Genomic DNA, 24,898 nt, shown 5'->3' on the forward strand with positions numbered 1-24,898 from the left:
ATGAAGCATCAACTTTCGAATCAAAGCATTATTGGAAAATGTGTCTCTTTGGAAATTTAAATGGTGGTCCTGAAAAGGACCGATTGCTGAAAAAGTACAAGCTGTACTAGTTTTTTAACCGCCGAAGCCGTACAGGGTGCGGCCTTGCCTCTTCAGTGCGTACACAACGTCCATGGCGGTGACGGTCTTCCTCTTGGCGTGTTCGGTGTAGGTGACGGCATCACGGATAACGTTCTCCAAGAACACCTTCAGAACGCCTCGTGTTTCCTCGTATATAAGTCCGGAGATGCGTTTTACACCGCCACGACGAGCCAAACGGCGGATAGCTGGCTTCGTGATACCCTGGATGTTGTCACGCAGCACTTTGCGGTGACGCTTGGCGCCTCCTTTTCCCAAGCCTTTGCCTCCTTTACCACGACCAGTCATATTTCACTTCTCTTCTCTACTGTTAACACACTGCACGGTACGAAAGTCACTGAAGAACTATTTCCAAATTTTCGACGAGCTCATATTTATACCTAAACCCCCAGAAACACGAGCGAGTCCGAAAGATATGTTCGTCTCGCTCTCCGCTCGACAACTGAGATGGACTCTGCTTCCCTCTCTTTTCAACCCTCCCCGTTTTGGTATATAAGGAGGTAGCAAATGCGGCTATCGTTTATTGTGTTTTGAAACGTGAAGTGAACGTGAACAGCAGTGAATTCGAAAATGGCCCGTACCAAGCAAACCGCTCGCAAATCGACTGGTGGCAAGGCGCCACGTAAGCAACTGGCTACTAAGGCCGCTCGCAAGAGCGCTCCCGCCACCGGAGGCGTGAAGAAGCCTCATCGGTACCGCCCTGGAACTGTTGCCCTGCGTGAGATCCGTCGATACCAGAAGAGTACCGAGCTGCTGATCCGCAAGCTGCCTTTCCAGCGTCTGGTGCGTGAAATCGCTCAGGACTTCAAGACTGACCTGCGATTCCAGAGCTCGGCGGTGATGGCTCTGCAGGAAGCTAGCGAGGCCTATCTAGTAGGCCTCTTTGAAGATACCAACTTGTGTGCCATTCATGCCAAGCGTGTCACCATCATGCCCAAGGACATCCAGTTGGCCCGTCGCATTCGCGGCGAGCGTGCTTAGGTCGAGACGGCTTCAACTGGCTGCCAGTGCGCTAACATAATTTGTACAAATCGGTCCTTTTCAGGACCACAAATTAATTCAATGAGATACTAATTTTATCTGGAGGCTTTAACATAAAATTAAAGAAAATTATTTTCCGTCCCGTTTTTTTAAGCGAATTGAATAATTGTTAATTCATTTTTCCAATTTGTACTGCCTTGATAAAATTTAATAGTAGTCGGAAATTGTCTTTTGATTTGAGTTCCCGGGGTTTTTTATGTGACAGCTGCTGTGCGGTACCGATGGTCAAGACTTTCAAACAGAAAAAATAAAAAAAAATACTAAATGCAGCATAAAAAAATATTAACTGGGCTAATGAATCTGTTGGTTGCTTAATAAACAAAATTTCATATATTTTCTTTATAATTTTAACTGCAGTGCAACCTCCAAGATATTTTTTAATAGGGACGCAAAATAAACAGTTTGTAGCTATATGTATATATTTCTGAAAATTGTTTAGAGTATTTTGAAATATTAGATAAAGCTAATATATAATATTAGTTTTTTACAATATATTTTATTTTTTTTTTATCAAATGTTTTTTAACAAATTTCGTTTTGAATGTCGGCATGTATTGAGAAAGGGTAGCGTTATATGGAACAACCACGATCAACATAAGACATTCAAACATCAACAAAAAATATAAAAACTTTTGAGCGCTATTTATAAATTAGACATAGCTGCTAAGGAATGCATAACGTCTTATAAAAAACAAGAAAAATATTAAAACATGTCCTTTATATATTTTTTCTTTAATATTAACTTAAGTGTGGTCTCAGGCCTCAATGGAATTTATATATGGGACGGATATTAGCAAAATGTAGTGAAAACTATTAATAACAATGCCCCAAAAGCTGGACTGCGCTAAGCAAAGACATAATAAATATAAGAAAACATCGAACAAATACCACATTTTAAGTTAACTATATTTTTAACAATCAGAAAACTATTGCCGAGTGTGTTCTCACAGCCAATTTTGCATGTAGCCAAGGGACAACTTGAAACAAATAAAAAAATACCTAAAGTAATAATAAGTATAAAGACTTGTAGTATTACTTAAAGTAAAATGTTCAAACTTCATTTTTCCTTAGCAAGTTACAAAATATTTCTAGAAATCTTATTTTAAAATGTTTTTTTAAAGTAATTATTCATGTTACGAATGTCAATCTTGAAGTTGATACGGCTATAAAAGGTTACAAAAACAAGAACATAACATTTCTAGCACATTACCTTCTTAATTTATCGTTTTTGAATGTAAAACGATAAAAAAATTATTTAGTTTTAGTATCTTAAGCCCTGAAAATAAGAAAATAAGTTTGCACTTCAAGCAAAAATTAGCAGAGCAAATGACTGATGCCAGACTCACAGTTGAAGTGCTCTCCTCCTCGATTCTCATTCGAACGAAGGAGGTTGGTCACAAGCGCGCGCTCCGTTTTCTATACAAAAAAGTGTAGTTTAGTGAAAAAAAATGTCTGATTCTGCAGTTGCAACGTCCGCTTCCCCAGTGGCTGCTCCCCCAGCGCCAGTTGAGAAGAAGCTGGCCACCAAAAAGGCATCTGGTTCCGCTGCCTTAAAAGCAAAGAAGGCCGCTGCCCCGCCATCGCATCCGCCAACTCAACAAATGGTGGACGCTTCTATCAAGAATTTGAAGGAACGAGGTGGCTCATCTCTTCTGGCAATCAAGAAATACATCACCGCCACCTACAAATGCGATGCCCAGAAGCTGGCTCCATTCATAAAGAAATACTTGAAATCTGCCGTGGTCAATGGAAAGTTGATCCAAACAAAGGGAAAAGGCGCGTCTGGTTCATTCAAACTGTCGGCCTCCGCCAAGAAGGATCCGAAGCCGAAGCCTGCGTCTGCTGAGAAGAAGGTGAAAAGCAAGAAGGTAGCCGTCAAAAAGACCGGAGCCACCGCCAAGAAAGTTGCCGCCGCAGCTACCGACAAGAAGCCCAAGGCTAAGAAGGCTGTGGCCACCAAAAAGACCGCAGAGAAGAAGAAAACAGAGAAGGCGAAGGCCAAGGATGCAAAGAAAACTGGAACCGTGAAGGCGAAGCCAGCAGCAGCGAAGGCCAAGTCGACCGCAGTGAAGCCGAAGGCAGCAAAAGCAGCAAAGGCCAAGCCAGCGGCCTCTGCTAAGCCCAAAAAGGCGGTGAAGAAAGCAGCGGCGCCTGCTACCGCTAAGAAACCGAAAGCCAAGACTACGGCTGCCAAGAAGTAAATTGTGAAAAAGTACAGTACCTGGTACATGCTCGCAATCGTAATTTTAGATTTTGAAATCTGAAATTTAAACAAGCCCTTTTCAGGGCTACAACGTTCGTTTACAGGAGAAAGAAACTTTCAATTCACTTATCCGATTATTTTATGGCCATTCGCATTTTTCCACATTTAATTGGACTCGATTAGTTTATGATTAAAAAAGAAATATGTAATAAGAATATGTCATAACTTGTGTCTTAATACAAATAATTATAAGTGTACCCTTGTAGCCGCATTAATTTTAGCTGCTTTACCAGAGTATCTAAATGGAAAGTATATATGGCTCCAAAGTTCTTCAGAAAAAAACATAAATTGAATTTTTATCACGCATTTTATTGGCAAACGGCAAGCTGAAAATTTAGTTTCTTTGGTTAAATATGTTGTGGCCCTGAAAAGGGCCTTTTTGGATCTTCCTCCCCATACGCAGCAGGAGAAAATTACTTGGAGCTGGTGTACTTGGTGACAGCCTTGGTTCCCTCACTGACGGCGTGCTTCGCCAACTCTCCGGGCAGAAGTAGGCGAACAGCCGTTTGGATCTCCCGACTGGTGATAGTCGAGCGCTTGTTGTAGTGAGCCAGACGAGAAGCCTCGGCAGCAATGCGTTCGAAGATATCATTCACAAAGCTGTTCATGATGCTCATCGCCTTCGACGAAATGCCCGTGTCGGGGTGGACCTGCTTCAGGACCTTGTAAATGTAGATGGCGTAGCTCTCCTTCCTCTTGCGCTTCTTCTTCTTGTCGCTCTTGGTGATGTTCTTCTGGGCTTTGCCAGCCTTCTTGGCTGCCTTTCCACTAGTTTTCGGCGGCATTATTCACTTCACTTATGATTTCACAAACACAACTCACTGATCATAATGGTGCCCAAGCGCGTTCAACTTTATACTTTTTCTCGAGCCATGTTTTCAGGTCTGGGGCACCCACCCCTAACTGAACGCGCAGGCAGACGGAAAAGTATAAATATGTGGCTACCCGGGGCTCGTCGAGCATTCGTTTTTAGTGTGTAAAGTGAACTAATTGAAATACTCGTAAAGCAAAATGTCTGGTCGTGGAAAAGGTGGCAAAGTGAAGGGAAAGGCGAAGTCCCGCTCCAACCGTGCCGGTCTTCAGTTCCCAGTAGGCCGTATTCACCGTCTGCTCCGCAAGGGCAACTATGCCGAGCGAGTTGGTGCCGGCGCTCCAGTTTACCTGGCTGCTGTGATGGAATATCTGGCCGCTGAGGTTCTCGAGTTGGCTGGAAATGCTGCTCGTGACAACAAGAAGACTAGGATTATCCCGCGTCATCTGCAGCTGGCCATCCGCAACGACGAGGAGTTGAACAAGCTGCTCTCCGGCGTCACCATTGCCCAGGGTGGAGTGTTGCCCAACATACAGGCTGTTCTGTTGCCCAAAAAGACCGAGAAGAAGGCTTAAACGTTTGATACATACTTGTACATAAAAAACAAACCCAACCGTCCTTTTCAGGACGACCAAGGTGTTACCAAAGAATTGAAGAATTTTCAATACTAATACCATATTATTAAAACAATAAGTATAAGGACGTGTGGGAAACTGATGTCGATTTTGTATAAGCGTTGGTCCTATAGCAGTCGGCCAGAAATAAGACCTAAGAGGTTCATCGCAAAATGGCGAATTTCCGTCAATGCTGTATCTGCGGCACAGCCTGTACAAAATAGATGTGTATCTACCTGAACCACTTTCATTTCAAATTTCATTTTGGTTCAATAAACATATATTATTTATGAAGCATCAACTTTCGAATCAAAGCATTATTGGAAAATGTGTCTCTTTGGAAATTTAAATGGTGGTCCTGAAAAGGACCGATTGCTGAAAAAGTACAAGCTGTACTAGTTTTTTAACCGCCGAAGCCGTACAGGGTGCGGCCTTGCCTCTTCAGTGCGTACACAACGTCCATGGCGGTGACGGTCTTCCTCTTGGCGTGTTCGGTGTAGGTGACGGCATCACGGATAACGTTCTCCAAGAACACCTTCAGAACGCCTCGTGTTTCCTCGTATATAAGTCCGGAGATGCGTTTTACACCGCCACGACGAGCCAAACGGCGGATAGCTGGCTTCGTGATACCCTGGATGTTGTCACGCAGCACTTTGCGGTGACGCTTGGCGCCTCCTTTTCCCAAGCCTTTGCCTCCTTTACCACGACCAGTCATATTTCACTTCTCTTCTCTACTGTTAACACACTGCACGGTACGAAAGTCACTGAAGAACTATTTCCAAATTTTCGACGAGCTCATATTTATACCTAAACCCCCAGAAACACGAGCGAGTCCGAAAGATATGTTCGTCTCGCTCTCCGCTCGACAACTGAGATGGACTCTGCTTCCCTCTCTTTTCAACCCTCCCCGTTTTGCTATATAAGGAGGTAGCAAATGCGGCTATCGTTTATTGTGTTTTGAAACGTGAAGTGAACGTGAACAGCAGTGAATTCGAAAATGGCCCGTACCAAGCAAACCGCTCGCAAATCGACTGGTGGCAAGGCGCCACGTAAGCAACTGGCTACTAAGGCCGCTCGCAAGAGCGCTCCCGCCACCGGAGGCGTGAAGAAGCCTCATCGGTACCGCCCTGGAACTGTTGCCCTGCGTGAGATCCGTCGATACCAGAAGAGTACCGAGCTGCTGATCCGCAAGCTGCCTTTCCAGCGTCTGGTGCGTGAAATCGCTCAGGACTTCAAGACTGACCTGCGATTCCAGAGCTCGGCGGTGATGGCTCTGCAGGAAGCTAGCGAGGCATATCTAGTAGGCCTCTTTGAAGATACCAACTTGTGTGCCATTCATGCCAAGCGTGTCACCATCATGCCCAAGGACATCCAGTTGGCCCGTCGCATTCGCGGCGAGCGTGCTTAAGTCGAGACGGCTTCAACTGGCTGCCAGTGCGCTTACATAATTTGTACAAATCGGTCCTTTTCAGGACCACAAATTACATTCAATGGGATACTAATTTTATCTGGAGGCTTTAACATAAAATTAAAGAAAATTATTTTCCGTCCCGTTTTTTTAAGCGAATTGAATAATTGTTAATTCATTTTTCCAATTTGTACTGCCTTGATAAAATTTAATAGTAGTCGGAAATTGTCTTTTGATTTGAGTTCCCGGGGTTTTTTATGTGACAGCTGCTGTGCGGTACCGATGGTCAAGACTTTCAAACAGAAAAAATAAAAAAAAATACTAAATGCAGCATAAAAAAATATTAACTGGGCTAATGAATCTGTTGGTTGCTTAATAAACAAAATTTCATATATTTTCTTTATAATTTTAACTGCAGTGCAACCTCCAAGATATTTTTTAATAGGGACGCAAAATAAACAGTTTGTAGCTATATGTATATATTTCTGAAAATTGTTTAGAGTATTTTGAAATATTAGATAAAGCTAATATATAATATTAGTTTTTTACAATATATTTTATTTTTTTTTTATCAAATGTTTTTTAACAAATTTCGTTTTGAATGTCGGCATGTATTGAGAAAGGGTAGCGTTATATGGAACAACCACGATCAACATAAGACATTCAAACATCAACAAATAATATAAAAACTTTTGAGCGCTATTTATAAATTAGACATAGCTGCTAAGGAATGCATAACGTCTTATAAAAAACAAGAAAAATATTAAAACATGTACTTTTTATATTTTTTCTTTAATATTAACTTAAGTGTGGTCTCAGGCCTCAATGGAATTTATATATGGGACGGATATTAGCAAAATGTAGTGAAAACTATTAATAATAATGCCCCAAAAGCTGGACTGCGCTAAGCAAAGACATAATAAATATAAGAAAACATCGAACAAATACCACATTTTAAGTTAACTATATTTTTAACAATCAGAAAACTATTGCCGAGTGTGTTCTCACAGCCAATTTTGCATGTAGCCAAGGGACAACTTGAAACAAATAAAAAAATACCTCAAGTAATAATAAGTATAAAGACTTGTAGTATTACTTAAAGTAAAATGTTCAAACTTCATTTTTCCTTAGCAAGTTACAAAATATTTCTAGAAATCTTATTTTAAAATGTTTTTTTAAAGTAATTATTCATGTTACGAATGTCAATCTTGAAGTTGATACGGCTATAAAAGGTTACAAAAACAAGAACATAACATTTCTAGCACATTACCTTCTTAATTTATCGTTTTTGAATGTAAAACGATAAAAAAATTATTTAGTTTTAGTATCTTAAGCCCTGAAAATAAGAAAATAAGTTTGCACTTCAAGCAAAAATTAGCAGAGCAAATGACTGATGCCAGACTCACAGTTGAAGTGCTCTCCTCCTCGATTCTCATTCGAACGAAGGAGGTTGGTCACAAGCGCGCGCTCCGTTTTCTATACAAAAAAGTGTAGTTTAGTGAAAAAAAATGTCTGATTCTGCAGTTGCAACGTCCGCTTCCCCAGTGGCTGCTCCCCCAGCGCCAGTTGAGAAGAAGCTGGCCACCAAAAAGGCATCTGGTTCCGCTGCCTTAAAAGCAAAGAAGGCCGCTGCCCCGCCATCGCATCCGCCAACTCAACAAATGGTGGACGCTTCTATTAAGAATTTGAAGGAACGAGGTGGCTCATCTCTTCTGGCAATCAAGAAATACATCACCGCCACCTACAAATGCGATGCCCAGAAGCTGGCTCCATTCATAAAGAAATACTTGAAATCTGCCGTGGTCAATGGAAAGTTGATCCAAACAAAGGGAAAAGGCGCGTCTGGTTCATTCAAACTGTCGGCCTCCGCCAAGAAGGATCCGAAGCCGAAGCCTGCGTCTGCTGAGAAGAAGGTGAAAAGCAAGAAGGTAGCCGTCAAAAAGACCGGAGCCACCGCCAAGAAAGTTGCCGCCGCAGCTACCGACAAGAAGCCCAAGGCTAAGAAGGCTGTGGCCACCAAAAAGACCGCAGAGAAGAAGAAAACAGAGAAGGCGAAGGCCAAGGATGCAAAGAAAACTGGAACCGTGAAGGCGAAGCCAGCAGCAGCGAAGGCCAAGTCGACCGCAGTGAAGCCGAAGGCAGCAAAAGCAGCAAAGGCCAAGCCAGCGGCCTCTGCTAAGCCCAAAAAGGCGGTGAAGAAAGCAGCGGCGCCTGCTACCGCTAAGAAACCGAAAGCCAAGACTACGGCTGCCAAGAAGTAAATTGTGAAAAAGTACAGTAGCTGGTACATGCTCGCAATCGTAATTTTAGATTTTGAAATCTGAAATTTAAACAAGCCCTTTTCAGGGCTACAACGTTCGTTTACAGGAGAAAGAAACTTTCAATTCACTTATCCGATTATTTTATGGCCATTCGCATTTTTCCACATTTGATTGGACTCGATTAGTTTATGATTAAAAAAGAAATATGTAATAAGAATATGTCATAACTTGTGTCTTAATACAAATAATTATAAGTGTACCCTTGTAGCCGCATTAATTTTAGCTGCTTTACCAGAGTATCTAAATGGAAAGTATATATGGCTCCAAAGTTCTTCAGAAAAAAACATAAATTGAATTTTTATCACGCATTTTATTGGCAAACGGCAAGCTGAAAATTTAGTTTCTTTGGTTAAATATGTTGTGGCCCTGAAAAGGGCCTTTTTGGATCTTCCTCCCCATACGCAGCAGGAGAAAATTACTTGGAGCTGGTGTACTTGGTGACAGCCTTGGTTCCCTCACTGACGGCGTGCTTCGCCAACTCTCCGGGCAGAAGTAGGCGAACAGCCGTTTGGATCTCCCGACTGGTGATAGTCGAGCGCTTGTTGTAGTGAGCCAGACGAGAAGCCTCGGCAGCAATGCGTTCGAAGATATCATTCACAAAGCTGTTCATGATGCTCATCGCCTTCGACGAAATGCCCGTGTCGGGGTGGACCTGCTTCAGGACCTTGTAAATGTAGATGGCGTAGCTCTCCTTCCTCTTGCGCTTCTTCTTCTTGTCGCTCTTGGTGATGTTCTTCTGGGCTTTGCCAGCCTTCTTGGCTGCCTTTCCACTAGTTTTCGGCGGCATTATTCACTTCACTTATGATTTCACAAACACAACTCACTGATCATAATGGTGCCCAAGCGCGTTCAACTTTATACTTTTTCTCGAGCCATGTTTTCAGGTCTGGGGCACCCACCCCTAACTGAACGCGCAGGCAGACGGAAAAGTATAAATAGTGGCTACCCGGGGCTCGTCGAGCATTCGTTTTCAGTGTGTAAAGTGAACTAAGTGAAATACTCGTAAAGCAAAATGTCTGGTCGTGGAAAAGGTGGCAAAGTGAAGGGAAAGGCGAAGTCCCGCTCCAACCGTGCCGGTCTTCAGTTCCCAGTAGGCCGTATTCACCGTCTGCTCCGCAAGGGCAACTATGCCGAGCGAGTTGGTGCCGGCGCTCCAGTTTACCTGGCTGCTGTGATGGAATATCTGGCCGCTGAGGTTCTCGAGTTGGCTGGAAATGCTGCTCGTGACAACAAGAAGACTAGGATTATCCCGCGTCATCTGCAGCTGGCCATCCGCAACGACGAGGAGTTGAACAAGCTGCTCTCCGGCGTCACCATTGCCCAGGGTGGAGTGTTGCCCAACATACAGGCTGTTCTGTTGCCCAAAAAGACCGAGAAGAAGGCTTAAACGTTTGATACATACTTGTACATAAAAAACAAACCCAACCGTCCTTTTCAGGACGACCAAGGTGTTACCAAAGAATTGAAGAATTTTCAATACTAATACCATATTATTAAAACAATAAGTATAAGGACGTGTGGGAAACAGATGTCGATTTTGTATAAGCGTTGGTCCTATAGCAGTCGGCCAGAAATAAGACCTAAGAGGTTCATCGCAAAATGGCGAATTTCCGTCAATGCTGTATCTGCGGCACAGCCTGTACAAAATAGATGTGTATCTACCTGAACCACTTTCATTTCAAATTTCATTTTGGTTCAATAAACATATATTATTTATGAAGCATCAACTTTCGAATCAAAGCATTATTGGAAAATGTGTCTCTTTGGAAATTTAAATGGTGGTCCTGAAAAGGACCGATTGCTGAAAAAGTACAAGCTGTACTAGTTTTTTAACCGCCGAAGCCGTACAGGGTGCGGCCTTGCCTCTTCAGTGCGTACACAACGTCCATGGCGGTGACGGTCTTCCTCTTGGCGTGTTCGGTGTAGGTGACGGCATCACGGATAACGTTCTCCAAGAACACCTTCAGAACGCCTCGTGTTTCCTCGTATATAAGTCCGGAGATGCGTTTTACACCGCCACGACGAGCCAAACGGCGGATAGCTGGCTTCGTGATACCCTGGATGTTGTCACGCAGCACTTTGCGGTGACGCTTGGCGCCTCCTTTTCCCAAGCCTTTGCCTCCTTTACCACGACCAGTCATATTTCACTTCTCTTCTCTACTGTTAACACACTGCACGGTACGAAAGTCACTGAAGAACTATTTCCAAATTTTCGACGAGCTCATATTTATACCTAAACCCCCAGAAACACGAGCGAGTCCGAAAGATATGTTCGTCTCGCTCTCCGCTCGACAACTGAGATGGACTCTGCTTCCCTCTCTTTTCAACCCTCCCCGTTTTGCTATATAAGGAGGTAGCAAATACGGCTATCGTTTATTGTGTTTTGAAACGTGAAGTGAACGTGAACAGCAGTGAATTCGAAAATGGCCCGTACCAAGCAAACCGCTCGCAAATCGACTGGTGGCAAGGCGCCACGTAAGCAACTGGCTACTAAGGCCGCTCGCAAGAGCGCTCCCGCCACCGGAGGCGTGAAGAAGCCTCATCGGTACCGCCCTGGAACTGTTGCCCTGCGTGAGATCCGTCGATACCAGAAGAGTACCGAGCTGCTGATCCGCAAGCTGCCTTTCCAGCGTCTGGTGCGTGAAATCGCTCAGGACTTCAAGACTGACCTGCGATTCCAGAGCTCGGCGGTGATGGCTCTGCAGGAAGCTAGCGAGGCCTATCTAGTAGGCCTCTTTGAAGATACCAACTTGTGTGCCATTCATGCCAAGCGTGTCACCATCATGCCCAAGGACATCCAGTTGGCCCGTCGCATTCGCGGCGAGCGTGCTTAAGTCGAGACGGCTTCAACTGGCTGCCAGTGCGCTTACATAATTTGTACAAATCGGTCCTTTTCAGGACCACAAATTACATTCAATGGGATACTAATTTTATCTGGAGGCTTTAACATAAAATTAAAGAAAATTATTTTCCGTCCCGTTTTTTTAAGCGAATTGAATAATTGTTAATTCATTTTTCCAATTTGTACTGCCTTGATAAAATTTAATAGTAGTCGGAAATTGTCTTTTGATTTGAGTTCCCGGGGTTTTTTATGTGACAGCTGCTGTGCGTTACCGATGGTCAAGACTTTCAAACAGAAAAAATAAAAAAAAATACTAAGTGCAGCATAAAAAAATATTAACTGGGCTAATGAATCTGTTGGTTGCTTAATAAACAAAATTTCATATATTTTCTTTATAATTTTAACTGCAGTGCAACCTCCAAGATATTTTTTAATAGGGACGCAAAATAAACAGTTTGTAGCTATATGTAAATATTTCTGAAAATTGTTTATAGTATATTGAAATATTAGATAAAGCTAATATATAATATTAGTTTTTTACAATATATTTTATTTTTTTTTTTTATCAAATGTTTTTTAACAAATTTCGTTTTGAATGTCGGCATGTATTGAGAAAGGGTAGCGTTTAATGGAACAACCACGATCAACATAAGACATTCAAACATCAACAAAAAATATAAAAACTTTTAAGCGCTATTTATAAATTAGACATAGCTGCTAAGGAATGCATAACGTCTTATAAAAAACAAGAAAAATATTAAAACATGTACTTTTTATATTTTTCTTTAATATTAACTTAAGTGTGGTCTCAGGCCTCTATGGAATTTATATATGGGACGGATATTAGCAAAATGTAGTGAAAACTATTAATAATAATGCCCCAAAAGCTGGACTGCGCTAAGCAAAGACATAATAAATATAAGAAAACATCGAACAAATACCACATTTTAAGTTAACTATATTTTTAACAATCAGAAAACTATTGCCGAGTGTGTTCTCACAGCCAATTTTGCATGTAGCCAAGGGACAACTTGAAACAAATAAAAAAATACCTCAAGTAATAATAAGTATAAAGACTTGTAGTATTACTTAAAGTAAAATGTTCAAACTTCATTTTTCCTTAGCAAGTTACAAAATATTTCTAGAAATCTTATTTTAAAATGTTTTTTTAAAGTAATTATTCATGTTACGAATGTCAATCTTGAAGTTGATACGGCTATAAAAGGTTACAAAAACAAGAACATAACATTTCTAGCACATTACCTTCTTAATTTATCGTTTTTGAATGTAAAACGATAAAAAAATTATTTAGTTTTAGTATCTTAAGCCCTGAAAATAAGAAAAAAAGTTTGCACTTCAAGCAAAAATTAGCAGAGCAAATGACTGATGCCAGACTCACAATTGAAGTGCTCTCCTCCTCGATTCTCATTCGAACGAAGGAGGTTGGTCACAAGCGCGCGCTCCGTTTTCTATACAAAAAAGTGTAGTTTAGTGAAAAAAAATGTCTGATTCTGCAGTTGCAACGTCCGCTTCCCCAGTGGCTGCTCCCCCAGCGCCAGTTGCCCCGCCATCGCATCCGCCAACTCAACAAATGGTGGACGCTTCTATCAAGAATTTGAAGGAACGAGGTGGCTCATCTCTTCTGGCAATCAAGAAATACATCACCGCCACCTACAAATGCGATGCCCAGAAGCTGGCTCCATTCATAAAGAAATACTTGAAATCTGCCGTGGTCAATGGAAAGTTGATCCAAACAAAGGGAAAAGGCGCGTCTGGTTCATTCAAACTGTCGGCCTCCGCCAAGAAGGATCCGAAGCCGAAGCCTGCGTCTGCTGAGAAGAAGGTGAAAAGCAAGAAGGTAGCCGTCAAAAAGACCGGAGCCACCGCCAAGAAAGTTGCCGCCGCAGCTACCGACAAGAAGCCCAAGGCTAAGAAGGCTGTGGCCACCAAAAAGACCGCAGAGAAGAAGAAAACAGAGAAGGCGAAGGCCAAGGATGCAAAGAAAACTGGAACCGTGAAGGCGAAGCCAGCAGCAGCGAAGGCCAAGTCGACCGCAGTGAAGCCGAAGGCAGCAAAAGCAGCAAAGGCCAAGCCAGCGGCCTCTGCTAAGCCCAAAAAGGCGGTGAAGAAAGCAGCGGCGCCTGCTACCGCTAAGAAACCGAAAGCCAAGACTACGGCTGCCAAGAAGTAAATTGTGAAAAAGTACAGTAGCTGGTACATGCTCGCAATCGTAATTTTAGATTTTGAAATCTGAAATTTAAACAAGCCCTTTTCAGGGCTACAACGTTCGTTTACAGGAGAAAGAAACTTTCAATTCACTTATCCGATTATTTTATGGCCATTCGCATTTTTCCACATTTGATTGGACTCGATTAGTTTATGATTAAAAAAGAAATATGTAATAAGAATATGTCATAACTTGTGTCTTAATACAAATAATTATAAGTGTACCCTTGTAGCCGCATTAATTTTAGCTGCTTTACCAGAGTATCTAAATGGAAAGTATATATGGCTCCAAAGTTCTTCAGAAAAAAACATAAATTGAATTTTTATCACGCATTTTATTGGCAAACGGCAAGCTGAAAATTTAGTTTCTTTGGTTAAATATGTTGTGGCCCTGAAAAGGGCCTTTTTGGATCTTCCTCCCCATACGCAGCAGGAGAAAATTACTTGGAGCTGGTGTACTTGGTGACAGCCTTGGTTCCCTCACTGACGGCGTGCTTCGCCAACTCTCCGGGCAGAAGTAGGCGAACAGCCGTTTGGATCTCCCGACTGGTGATAGTCGAGCGCTTGTTGTAGTGAGCCAGACGAGAAGCCTCGGCAGCAATGCGTTCGAAGATATCATTCACAAAGCTGTTCATGATGCTCATTGCCTTCGACGAAATGCCCGTGTCGGGGTGGACCTGCTTCAGGACCTTGTAAATGTAGATGGCGTAGCTCTCCTTCCTCTTGCGCTTCTTCTTCTTGTCGCTCTTGGTGATGTTCTTCTGGGCTTTGCCAGCCTTCTTAACTGCCTTTCCACTAGTTTTCGGCGGCATTATTCACTTCACTTATGATTTCACAAACACAACTCACTGATCATAATGGTGCCCAAGCACGTTCAACTTTATACTTTTTCTCGAGCCATGTTTTCAGGTCTGGGGCACCCACCCCTAACTGAACGCGCAGGCAGACGGAAAAGTATAAATATGTGGCTACCCGGGGCTCGTCGAGCATTCGTTTTTAGTGTGTAAAGTGAACTAAGTGAAATACTCGTAAAGCAAAATGTCTGGTCGTGGAAAAGGTGGCAAAGTGAAGGGAAAGGCGAAGTCCCGCTCCAACCGTGCCGGTCTTCAGTTCCCAGTAGGCCGTATTCACCGTCTGCTCCGCAAGGGCAACTATGCCGAGCGAGTTGGTGCCGGCGCTCCAGTTTACCTGGCTGCTGTGATGGAATATCTGGCCGCTGAGGTTCTCGAGTTGGCTGGCAATGCTGCTCGTGACAACAAGAAGACTAGGATTATCCCGCGTCATCTGCAGCTGGCCATCCGCAACGACGAGGAGTTGAACAAGCTGCTCTCCGGCGTCACCATTGCCCAGGGTGGAGTGTTGCCCAACATACAGGCTGTTCTGTTGCCCAAAAAGACCGAGAAGAAGGCTTAAACGTTTGATACATACTTGTACATAAAAAACAAACCCAACCGTCCTTTTCAGGACGACCAAGGTGTTACCAAAGAATTGAAGAATTTTCAATACTAATACCATATTATTAAAACAATAAGTATAAGGACGTGTGGGAAACAGATGTCGATTTTGTATAAGCGTTGGTCCTATAGCAGTCGGCCAGAAATAAGACCTAAGAGGTTCATCGCAAAATGGCGAATTTCCGTCAATGCTGTATCTGCGGCACAGCCTGTACAAAATAGATGTGTATCTACCTGAACCACTTTCATTTCAAATTTCATTTTGGTTCAATAAACATATATTATTTATGAAGCATCAACTTTCGAATCAAAGCATTATTGGAAAATGTGTCTCTTTGGAAATTTAAATGGTGGTCCTGAAAAGGACCGATTGCTGAAAAAGTACAAGCTGTACTAGTTTTTTAACCGCCGAAGCCGTACAGGGTGCGGCCTTGCCTCTTCAGTGCGTACACAACGTCCATGGCGGTGACGGTCTTCCTCTTGGCGTGTTCGGTGTAGGTGACGGCATCACGGATAACGTTCTCCAAGAACACCTTCAGAACGCCTCGTGTTTCCTCGTATATAAGTCCGGAGATGCGTTTTACACCGCCACGACGAGCCAAACGGCGGATAGCTGGCTTCGTGATACCCTGGATGTTGTCACGCAGCACTTTGCGGTGACGCTTGGCGCCTCCTTTTCCCAAGCCTTTGCCTCCTTTACCACGACCAGTCATATTTCACTTCTCTTCTCTACTGTTAACACACTGCACGGTACGAAAGTCACTGAAGAACTATTTCCAAATTTTCGACGAGCTCATATTTATACCTAAACCCCCAGAAACACGAGCGAGTCCGAAAGATATGTTCGTCTCGCTCTCCGCTCGACAACTGAGATGGACTCTGCTTCCCTCTCTTTTCAACCCTCCCCGTTTTGCTATATAAGGAGGTAGCAAATACGGCTATCGTTTATTGTGTTTTGAAACGTGAAGTGAACGTGAACAGCAGTGAATTCGAAAATGGCCCGTACCAAGCAAACCGCTCGCAAATCGACTGGTGGCAAGGCGCCACGTAAGCAACTGGCTACTAAGGCCGCTCGCAAGAGCGCTCCCGCCACCGGAGGCGTGAAGAAGCCTCATCGGTACCGCCCTGGAACTGTTGCCCTGCGTGAGATCCGTCGATACCAGAAGAGTACCGAGCTGCTGATCCGCAAGCTGCCTTTCCAGCGTCTGGTGCGTGAAATCGCTCAGGACTTCAAGACTGACCTGCGATTCCAGAGCTCGGCGGTGATGGCTCTGCAGGAAGCTAGCGAGGCCTATCTAGTAGGCCTCTTTGAAGATACCAACTTGTGTGCCATTCATGCCAAGCGTGTCACCATCATGCCCAAGGACATCCAGTTGGCCCGTCGCATTCGCGGCGAGCGTGCTTAAGTCGAGACGGCTTCAACTGGCTGCCAGTGCGCTTACATAATTTGTACAAATCGGTCCTTTTCAGGACCACAAATTACATTCAATGGGATACTAATTTTATCTGGAGGCTTTAACATAAAATTAAAGAAAATTATTTTCCGTCCCGTTTTTTTAAGCGAATTGAATAATTGTTAATTCATTTTTCCAATTTGTACTGCCTTGATAAAATTTAATAGTAGTCGGAAATTGTCTTTTGATTTGAGTTCCCGGGGTTTTTTATGTGACAGCTGCTGTGCGTTACCGATGGTCAAGACTTTCAAACAGAAAAAATAAAAAAAAATACTAAATGCAGCATAAAAAAATATTAACTGGGCTAATGAATCTGTTGGTTGCTTAATAAACAAAATTTCATATATTTTCTTTATAATTTTAACTGCAGTGCAACCTCCAAGATATTTTTTAATAGGGACGCAAAATAAACAGTTTGTAGCTATATGTAAATATTTCTGAAAATTGTTTATAGTATATTGAAATATTAGATAAAGCTAATATATAATATTAGTTTTTTACAATATATTTTATTTTTTTTTTTATCAAATGTTTTTTAACAAATTTCGTTTTGAATGTCGGCATGTATTGAGAAAGGGTAGCGTTATATGGAACAACCACGATCAACATAAGACATTCAAACATCAACAAAAAATATAAAAACTTTTAAGCGCTATTTATAAATTAGACTAAGGAATGCATAACGTCTTATAAAAAACAAGAAAAATATTAAAACATGTACTTTTTATATTTTTCTTTAATATTAACTTAAGTGTGGTCTCAGGCCTCTATGGAATTTATATATGGGACGGATATTAGCAAAATGTAGTGAAAACTATTAATAATAATGCCCCAAAAGCTGGACTGCGCTAAGCAAAGACATAATAAATATAAGAAAACATCGAACAAATACCACATTTTAAGTTAACTATATTTTTAACAATCAGAAAACTATTGCCGAGTGTGTTCTCACAGCCAATTTTGCATGTAGCCAAGGGACAACTTGAAACAAATAAAAAAATACCTCAAGTAATAATAAGTATAAAGACTTGTAGTATTACTTAAAGTAAAATGTTCAAACTTCATTTTTCCTTAGCAAGTTACAAAATATTTCTAGAAATCTTATTTTAAAATGTTTTTTTAAAGTAATTATTCATGTTACGAATGTCAATCTTGAAGTTGATACGGCTATAAAAGGTTACAAAAACAAGAACATAACATTTCTAGCACATTACCTTCTTAATTTATCGTTTTTGAATGTAAAACGATAAAAAAATTATTTAGTTTTAGTATCTTAAGCCCTGAAAATAAGAAAAAAAGTTTGCACTTCAAGCAAAAATTAGCAGAGCAAATGACTGATGCCAGACTCACAATTGAAGTGCTCTCCTCCTCGATTCTCATTCGAACGAAGGAGGTTGGTCACAAGCGCGCGCTCCGTTTTCTATACAAAAAAGTGTAGTTTAGTGAAAAAAAATGTCTGATTCTGCAGTTGCAACGTCCGCTTCCCCAGTGGCTGCTCCCCCAGCGCCAGTTGCCCCGCCATCGCATCCGCCAACTCAACAAATGGTGGACGCTTCTATCAAGAATTTGAAGGAACGAGGTGGCTCATCTCTTCTGGCAATCAAGAAATACATCACCGCCACCTACAAATGCGATGCCCAGAAGCTGGCTCCATTCATAAAGAAATACTTGAAATCTGCCGTGGTCAATGGAAAGTTGATCCAAACAAAGGGAAAAGGCGCGTCTGGTTCATTCAAACTGTCGGCCTCCGCCAAGAAGGATCCGAAGCCGAAGCCTGCGTCTGCTGAGAAGAAGGTGAAAAGCAAGAAGGTAGCCGTCAAAAAGACCGGAGCCACCGCCAAGAAAGTTTCCGCCGCAGCTACCGACAAGAAGCCCAAGGCTAAGAAGGCTGTGGCCACCAAAAAGACCGCAGAGAAGAAGAAAACAGAGAAGGCGAAGGCCAAGGATGCAAAGAAAACTGGAACCGTGAAGGCGAAGCCAGCAGCAGCGAAGGCCAAGTCGACCGCAGTGAAGCCGAAGGCAGCAAAAGCAGCAAAGGCCAAGCCAGCGGCCTCTGCTAAGCCCAAAAAGGCGGTGAAGAAAGCAGCGGCGCCTGCTACCGCTAAGAAACCGAAAGCCAAGACTACGGCTGCCAAGAAGTAAATTGTGAAAAAGTACAGTAGCTGGTACATGCTCGCAATCGTAATTTTAGATTTTGAAATCTGAAATTTAAACAAGCCCTTTTCAGGGCTACAACGTTCGTTTACAGGAGAAAGAAACTTTCAATTCACTTATCCGATTATTTTATGGCCATTCGCATTTTTCCACATTTGATTGGACTCGATTAGTTTATGATTAAAAAAGAAATATGTAATAAGAATATGTCATAACTTGTGTCTTAATACAAATAATTATAAGTGTACCCTTGTAGCCGCATTAATTTTAGCTGCTTTACCAGAGTATCTAAATGGAAAGTATATATGGCTCCAAAGTTCTTCAGAAAAAAACATAAATTGAATTTTTATCACGCATTTTATTGGCAAACGGCAAGCTGAAAATTTAGTTTCTTTGGTTAAATATGTTGTGGCCCTGAAAAGGGCCTTTTTGGATCTTCCTCCCCATACGCAGCAGGAGAAAATTACTTGGAGCTGGTGTACTTGGTGACAGCCTTGGTTCCCTCACTGACGGCGTGCTTCGCCAACTCTCCGGGCAGAAGTAGGCGAACAGCCGTTTGGATCTCCCGACTGGTGATAGTCGAGCGCTTGTTGTAGTGAGCCAGACGAGAAGCCTCGGCAGCAATGCGTTCGAAGATATCATTCACAAAGCTGTTCATGATGCTCATTGCCTTCGACGAAATGCCCGTGTCGGGGTGGACCTGCTTCAGGACCTTGTAAATGTAGATGGCGTAGCTCTCCTTCCTCTTGCGCTTCTTCTTCTTGTCGCTCTTGGTGATGTTCTTCTGGGCTTTGCCAGCCTTCTTAACTGCCTTTCCACTAGTTTTCGGCGGCATTATTCACTTCACTTATGATTTCACAAACACAACTCACTGATCATAATGGTGCCCAAGCGCGTTCAACTTTATACTTTTTCTCGAGCCATGTTTTCAGGTCTGGGGCACCCACCCCTAACTGAACGCGCAGGCAGACGGAAAAGTATAAATATGTGGCTACCCGGGGCTCGTCGAGCATTCGTTTTTAGTGTGTAAAGTGAACTAAGTGAAATACTCGTAAAGCAAAATGTCTGGTCGTGGAAAAGGTGGCAAAGTGAAGGGAAAGGCGAAGTCCCGCTCCAACCGTGCCGGTCTTCAGTTCCCAGTAGGCCGTATTCACCGTCTGCTCCGCAAGGGCAACTATGCCGAGCGAGTTGGTGCCGGCGCTCCAGTTTACCTGGCTGCTGTGATGGAATATCTGGCCGCTGAGGTTCTCGAGTTGGCTGGCAATGCTGCTCGTGACAACAAGAAGACTAGGATTATCCCGCGTCATCTGCAGCTGGCCATCCGCAACGACGAGGAGTTGAACAAGCTGCTCTCCGGCGTCACCATTGCCCAGGGTGGAGTGTTGCCCAACATACAGGCTGTTCTGTTGCCCAAAAAGACCGAGAAGAAGGCTTAAACGTTTGATACATACTTGTACATAAAAAACAAACCCAACCGTCCTTTTCAGGACGACCAAGGTGTTACCAAAGAATTGAAGAATTTTCAATACTAATACCATATTATTAAAACAATAAGTATAAGGACGTGTGGGAAACAGATGTCGATTTTGTATAAGCGTTGGTCCTATAGCAGTCGGCCAGAAATAAGACCTAAGAGGTTCATCGCAAAATGGCGAATTTCCGTCAATGCTGTATCTGCGGCACAGCCTGTACAAAATAGATGTGTATCTACCTGAACCACTTTCATTTCAAATTTCATTTTGGTTCAATAAACATATATTATTTATGAAGCATCAACTTTCGAATCAAAGCATTTTTGGAAAATGTGTCTCCTTTGGAAATTTAAATGGTGGTCCTGAAAAGGACCGATTGCTGAAAAAGTACAAGCTGTACTAGTTTTTTAACCGCCGAAGCCGTACAGGGTGCGGCCTTGCCTCTTCAGTGCGTACACAACGTCCATGGCGGTGACGGTCTTCCTCTTGGCGTGTTCGGTGTAGGTGACGGCATCACGGATAACGTTCTCCAAGAACACCTTCAGAACGCCTCGTGTTTCCTCGTATATAAGTCCGGAGATGCGTTTTACACCGCCACGACGAGCCAAACGGCGGATAGCTGGCTTCGTGATACCCTGGATGTTGTCACGCAGCACTTTGCGGTGACGCTTGGCGCCTCCTTTTCCCAAGCCTTTGCCTCCTTTACCACGACCAGTCATATTTCACTTCTCTTCTCTACTGTTAACACACTGCACGGTACGAAAGTCACTGAAGAACTATTTCCAAATTTTCGACGAGCTCATATTTATACCTAAACCCCCAGAAACACGAGCGAGTCCGAACGATATGTTCGTCTCGCTCTCCGCTCGACAACTGAGATGGACTCTGCTTCCCTCTCTTTTCAACCCTCCCCGTTTTGCTATATAAGGAGGTAGCAAATACGGCTATCGTTTATTGTGTTTTGAAACGTGAAGTGAACGTGAACAGCAGTGAATTCGAAAATGGCCCGTACCAAGCAAACCGCTCGCAAATCGACTGGTGGCAAGGCGCCACGTAAGCAACTGGCTACTAAGGCCGCTCGCAAGAGCGCTCCCGCCACCGGAGGCGTGAAGAAGCCTCATCGGTACCGCCCTGGAACTGTTGCCCTGCGTGAGATCCGTCGATACCAGAAGAGTACCGAGCTGCTGATCCGCAAGCTGCCTTTCCAGCGTCTGGTGCGTGAAATCGCTCAGGACTTCAAGACTGACCTGCGATTCCAGAGCTCGGCGGTGATGGCTCTGCAGGAAGCTAGCGAGGCCTATCTAGTAGGCCTCTTTGAAGATACCAACTTGTGTGCCATTCATGCCAAGCGTGTCACCATCATGCCCAAGGACATCCAGTTGGCCCGTCGCATTCGCGGCGAGCGTGCTTAAGTCGAGACGGCTTCAACTGGCTGCCAGTGCGCTTACATAATTTGTACAAATCGGTCCTTTTCAGGACCACAAATTACATTCAATGGGATACTAATTTTATCTGGAGGCTTTAACATAAAATTAAAGAAAATTATTTTCCGTCCCGTTTTTTTAAGCGAATTGAATAATTGTTAATTCATTTTTCCAATTTGTACTGCCTTGATAAAATTTAATAGTAGTCGGAAATTGTCTTTTGATTTGAGTTCCCGGGGTTTTTTATGTGACAGCTGCTGTGCGGTACCGATGGTCAAGACTTTCAAACAGAAAAAATAAAAAAAAATACTAAATGCAGCATAAAAAAATATTAACTGGGCTAATGAATCTGTTGGTTGCTTAATAAACAAAATTTCATATATTTTCCTTATAATTTTAACTGCAGTGCAACCTCCAAGATATTTTTTAATAGGGACGCAAAATAAACAGTTTGTAGCTATATGTAAATATTTCTGAAAATTGTTTATAGTATATTGAAATATTAGATAAAGCTAATATATAATATTAGTTTTTTACAATATATTTTATTTTTTTTTTTTTATCAAATGTTTTTTAACAAATTTCGTTTTGAATGTCGGCATGTATTGAGAAAGGGTAGCGTTATATGGAACAACCACGATCAACATAAGACATTCAAACATCAACAAAAAATATAAAAACTTTTAAGCGCTATTTATAAATTAGACATAGCTGCTAAGGAATGCATAACGTCTTATAAAAAACAAGAAAAATATTAAAACATGTACTTTTTATATTTTTTCTTTAATATTAACTTAAGTGTGGTCTCAGGCCTCAATGGAATTTATATATGGGACGGATATTAGCAAAATGTAGTGAAAACTATTAATAATAATGCCCCAAAAGCTGGACTGCGCTAAGCAAAGACATAATAAATATAAGAAAACATCGAACAAATACCACATTTTAAGTTAACTATATTTTTAACAATCAGAAAACTATTGCCGAGTGTGTTCTCACAGCCAATTTTGCATGTAGCCAAGGGACAACTTGAAACAAATAAAAAAATACCTAAAGTAATAATAAGTATAAAGACTTGTAGTATTACTTAAAGTAAAATGTTCAAATTTCATTTTTCCTTAGCAAGTTACAAAATATTTCTAGAAATCTTATTTTAAAATGTTTTTTTAAAGTAATTATTCATGTTACGAATGTCAATCTTGAAGTTGATACGGCTATAAAAGGTTACAAAAACAAGAACATAACATTTCTAGCACATTACCATCTTAATTTATCGTTTTTGAATGTAAAACGATAAAAAAATTATTTAGTTTTAGTATCTTAAGCCCTGAAAATAAGAAAATATGTTTGCACTTCAAGCAAAAATTAGCAGAGCAAATGACTGATGCCAGACTCACAGTTGAAGTGCTCTCCTCCTCGATTCTCATTCGAACGAAGGAGGTTGGTCACAAGCGCGCGCTCCGTTTTCTATACAAAAAAGTGTAGTTTAGTGAAAAAAAATGTCTGATTCTGCAGTTGCAACGTCCGCTTCCCCAGTGGCTGCTCCCCCAGCGCCAGTTGAGAAGAAGCTGGCCACCAAAAAGGCATCTGGTTCCGCTGCCTTAAAAGCAAAGAAGGCCGCTGCCCCGCCATCGCATCCGCCAACTCAACAAATGGTGGACGCTTCTATCATGAATTTGAAGGAACGAGGTGGCTCATCCCTTCTGGCAATCAAGAAATACATTACCGCCACCTACAAATGCGATGCCCAGAAGCTGGCTCCATTCATAAAGAAATACTTGAAATCTGCCGTGGTCAATGGAAAGTTGATCCAAACAAAGGGAAAAGGCGCGTCTGGTTCATTCAAACTGTCGGCCTCCGCCAAGAAGGATCCGAAGCCGAAGCCTGCGTCTGCTGAGAAGAAGGTGAAAAGCAAGAAGGTAGCCGTCAAAAAGACCGGAGCCACCGCCAAGAAAGTTGCCGCCGCAGCTGCCGACAAGAAGCCCAAGGCTAAGAAGGCTGTGGCCACCAAAAAGACCGCAGAGAAGAAGAAAACAGAGAAGGCGAAGGCCAAGGATGCAAAGAAAACTGGAACCGTGAAGGCGAAGCCAGCAGCAGCGAAGGCCAAGTCGACCGCAGTGAAGCCGAAGGCAGCAAAAGCAGCAAAGGCCAAGCTAGCGGCCTCTGCTAAGCCCAAAAAGGCGGTGAAGAAAGCAGCGGCGCCTGCTACCGCTAAGAAACCGAAAGCCAAGACTACGGCTGCCAAGAAGTAAATTGTGAAAAAGTACAGTACCTGGTACATGCTCGCAATCGTAATTTTAGATTTTGAAATCTGAAATTTAAACAAGCCCTTTTCAGGGCTACAACGTTCGTTTACAGGAGAAAGAAACTTTCAATTCACTTATCCGATTATTTTATGGCCATTCGCATTTTTCCACATTTAATTGGACTCGATTAGTTTATGATTAAAAAAGAAATATATAATAAGAATATGTCATAAATTGTGTCTTAATACAAATAATTATAAGTGTACCCTTGTAGCCGCATTAATTTTAGCTGCTTTACCAGAGTATCTAAATGGAAAGTATATATGGCTCCAAAGTTCTTCAGAAAAAAACACAAATTGAACTTTTATCACGCATTTTATTGGCAAACGGCAAGCTGAAAATTTAGTTTCTTTGGTTAAATATGTTGTGGCCCTGAAAAAGGCCTTTTTGGATCTTCCTCCCCATACGCAGCAGGAGAAAATTACTTGGAGCTAGTGTACTTGGTGACAGCCTTGGTTCCCTCACTGACGGCGTGCTTCGCCAACTCTCCGGGCAGAAGTAGGCGAACAGCCGTTTGGATCTCCCGACTGGTGATAGTCGAGCGCTTGTTGTAGTGAGCCAGACGAGAAGCCTCGGCACCAATGCGTTCGAAGATATCATTCACAAAGCTGTTCATGATGCTCATCGCCTTCGACGAAATGCCCGTGTCGGGGTGGACCTGCTTCAGGACCTTGTAAATGTAGATGGCGTAGCTCTCCTTCCTCTTGCGCTTCTTCTTCTTGTCGCTCTTGGTGATGTTCTTCTGGGCTTTGCCAGCCTTCTTGGCTTCCTTTCCACTAGTTTTCGGCGGCATTATTCACTTCACTTATGATTTCACAAACACAACTCACTGATCATAATGGTGTCCAAGCGCGTTTAACTTTATACTTTTTCTCGAGCCATGTTTTCAGGTCTGGGGCACCTAACCCTAACTAAACGCGCAGGCAGACGGAAAAGTATAAAGTCCTGCTCCGGAAAGGCAAAGTCCCGCT

At 42.6% G+C, this 24,898-nt stretch overlaps 5 protein-coding genes across 5 annotated transcripts; all 5 read left to right on the plus strand.

The window, feature by feature from the left end:
* Positions 1–2,614: 2,614 nt before the first annotated feature.
* LOC122818043 (histone H1-like) lies at positions 2,615–3,572 on the plus strand. Its single transcript, XM_044091504.2, has one exon. The coding sequence runs from the start codon at positions 2,627–2,629 to the stop codon at positions 3,377–3,379; it is 753 nt and encodes a 250-aa protein (XP_043947439.2). The 5' UTR covers positions 2,615–2,626; the 3' UTR covers positions 3,380–3,572.
* A 4,198-nt stretch (positions 3,573–7,770) lies between these two features.
* LOC122818033 (histone H1-like) lies at positions 7,771–8,619 on the plus strand. Its single transcript, XM_044091493.2, has one exon. It carries the CDS (start codon positions 7,783–7,785, stop codon positions 8,533–8,535), a length of 753 nt encoding a protein of 250 aa, XP_043947428.2. The 5' UTR covers positions 7,771–7,782; the 3' UTR covers positions 8,536–8,619.
* A 4,311-nt stretch (positions 8,620–12,930) lies between these two features.
* Positions 12,931–13,712, plus strand: LOC127010783 (histone H1-like). Its single transcript, XM_050885702.1, has one exon. The coding sequence runs from the start codon at positions 12,939–12,941 to the stop codon at positions 13,626–13,628; it is 690 nt and encodes a 229-aa protein (XP_050741659.1). The 5' UTR covers positions 12,931–12,938; the 3' UTR covers positions 13,629–13,712.
* Positions 13,713–18,015: 4,303 nt separating this feature from the next.
* Positions 18,016–18,797, plus strand: LOC127010784 (histone H1-like). The gene has a single exon (XM_050885703.1). The coding sequence runs from the start codon at positions 18,024–18,026 to the stop codon at positions 18,711–18,713; it is 690 nt and encodes a 229-aa protein (XP_050741660.1). The 5' UTR covers positions 18,016–18,023; the 3' UTR covers positions 18,714–18,797.
* A 4,311-nt stretch (positions 18,798–23,108) lies between these two features.
* Positions 23,109–24,069, plus strand: LOC122818044 (histone H1-like). The gene has a single exon (XM_044091505.2). It carries the CDS (start codon positions 23,121–23,123, stop codon positions 23,871–23,873), a length of 753 nt encoding a protein of 250 aa, XP_043947440.2. The 5' UTR covers positions 23,109–23,120; the 3' UTR covers positions 23,874–24,069.
* Positions 24,070–24,898: the final 829 nt, after the last annotated feature.

Source organism: Drosophila biarmipes, chromosome 2L, assembly GCF_025231255.1.
Source record: "Drosophila biarmipes strain raj3 chromosome 2L, RU_DBia_V1.1, whole genome shotgun sequence".
In the NCBI taxonomy this organism is placed as follows: domain Eukaryota; kingdom Metazoa; phylum Arthropoda; class Insecta; order Diptera; family Drosophilidae; genus Drosophila; species Drosophila biarmipes.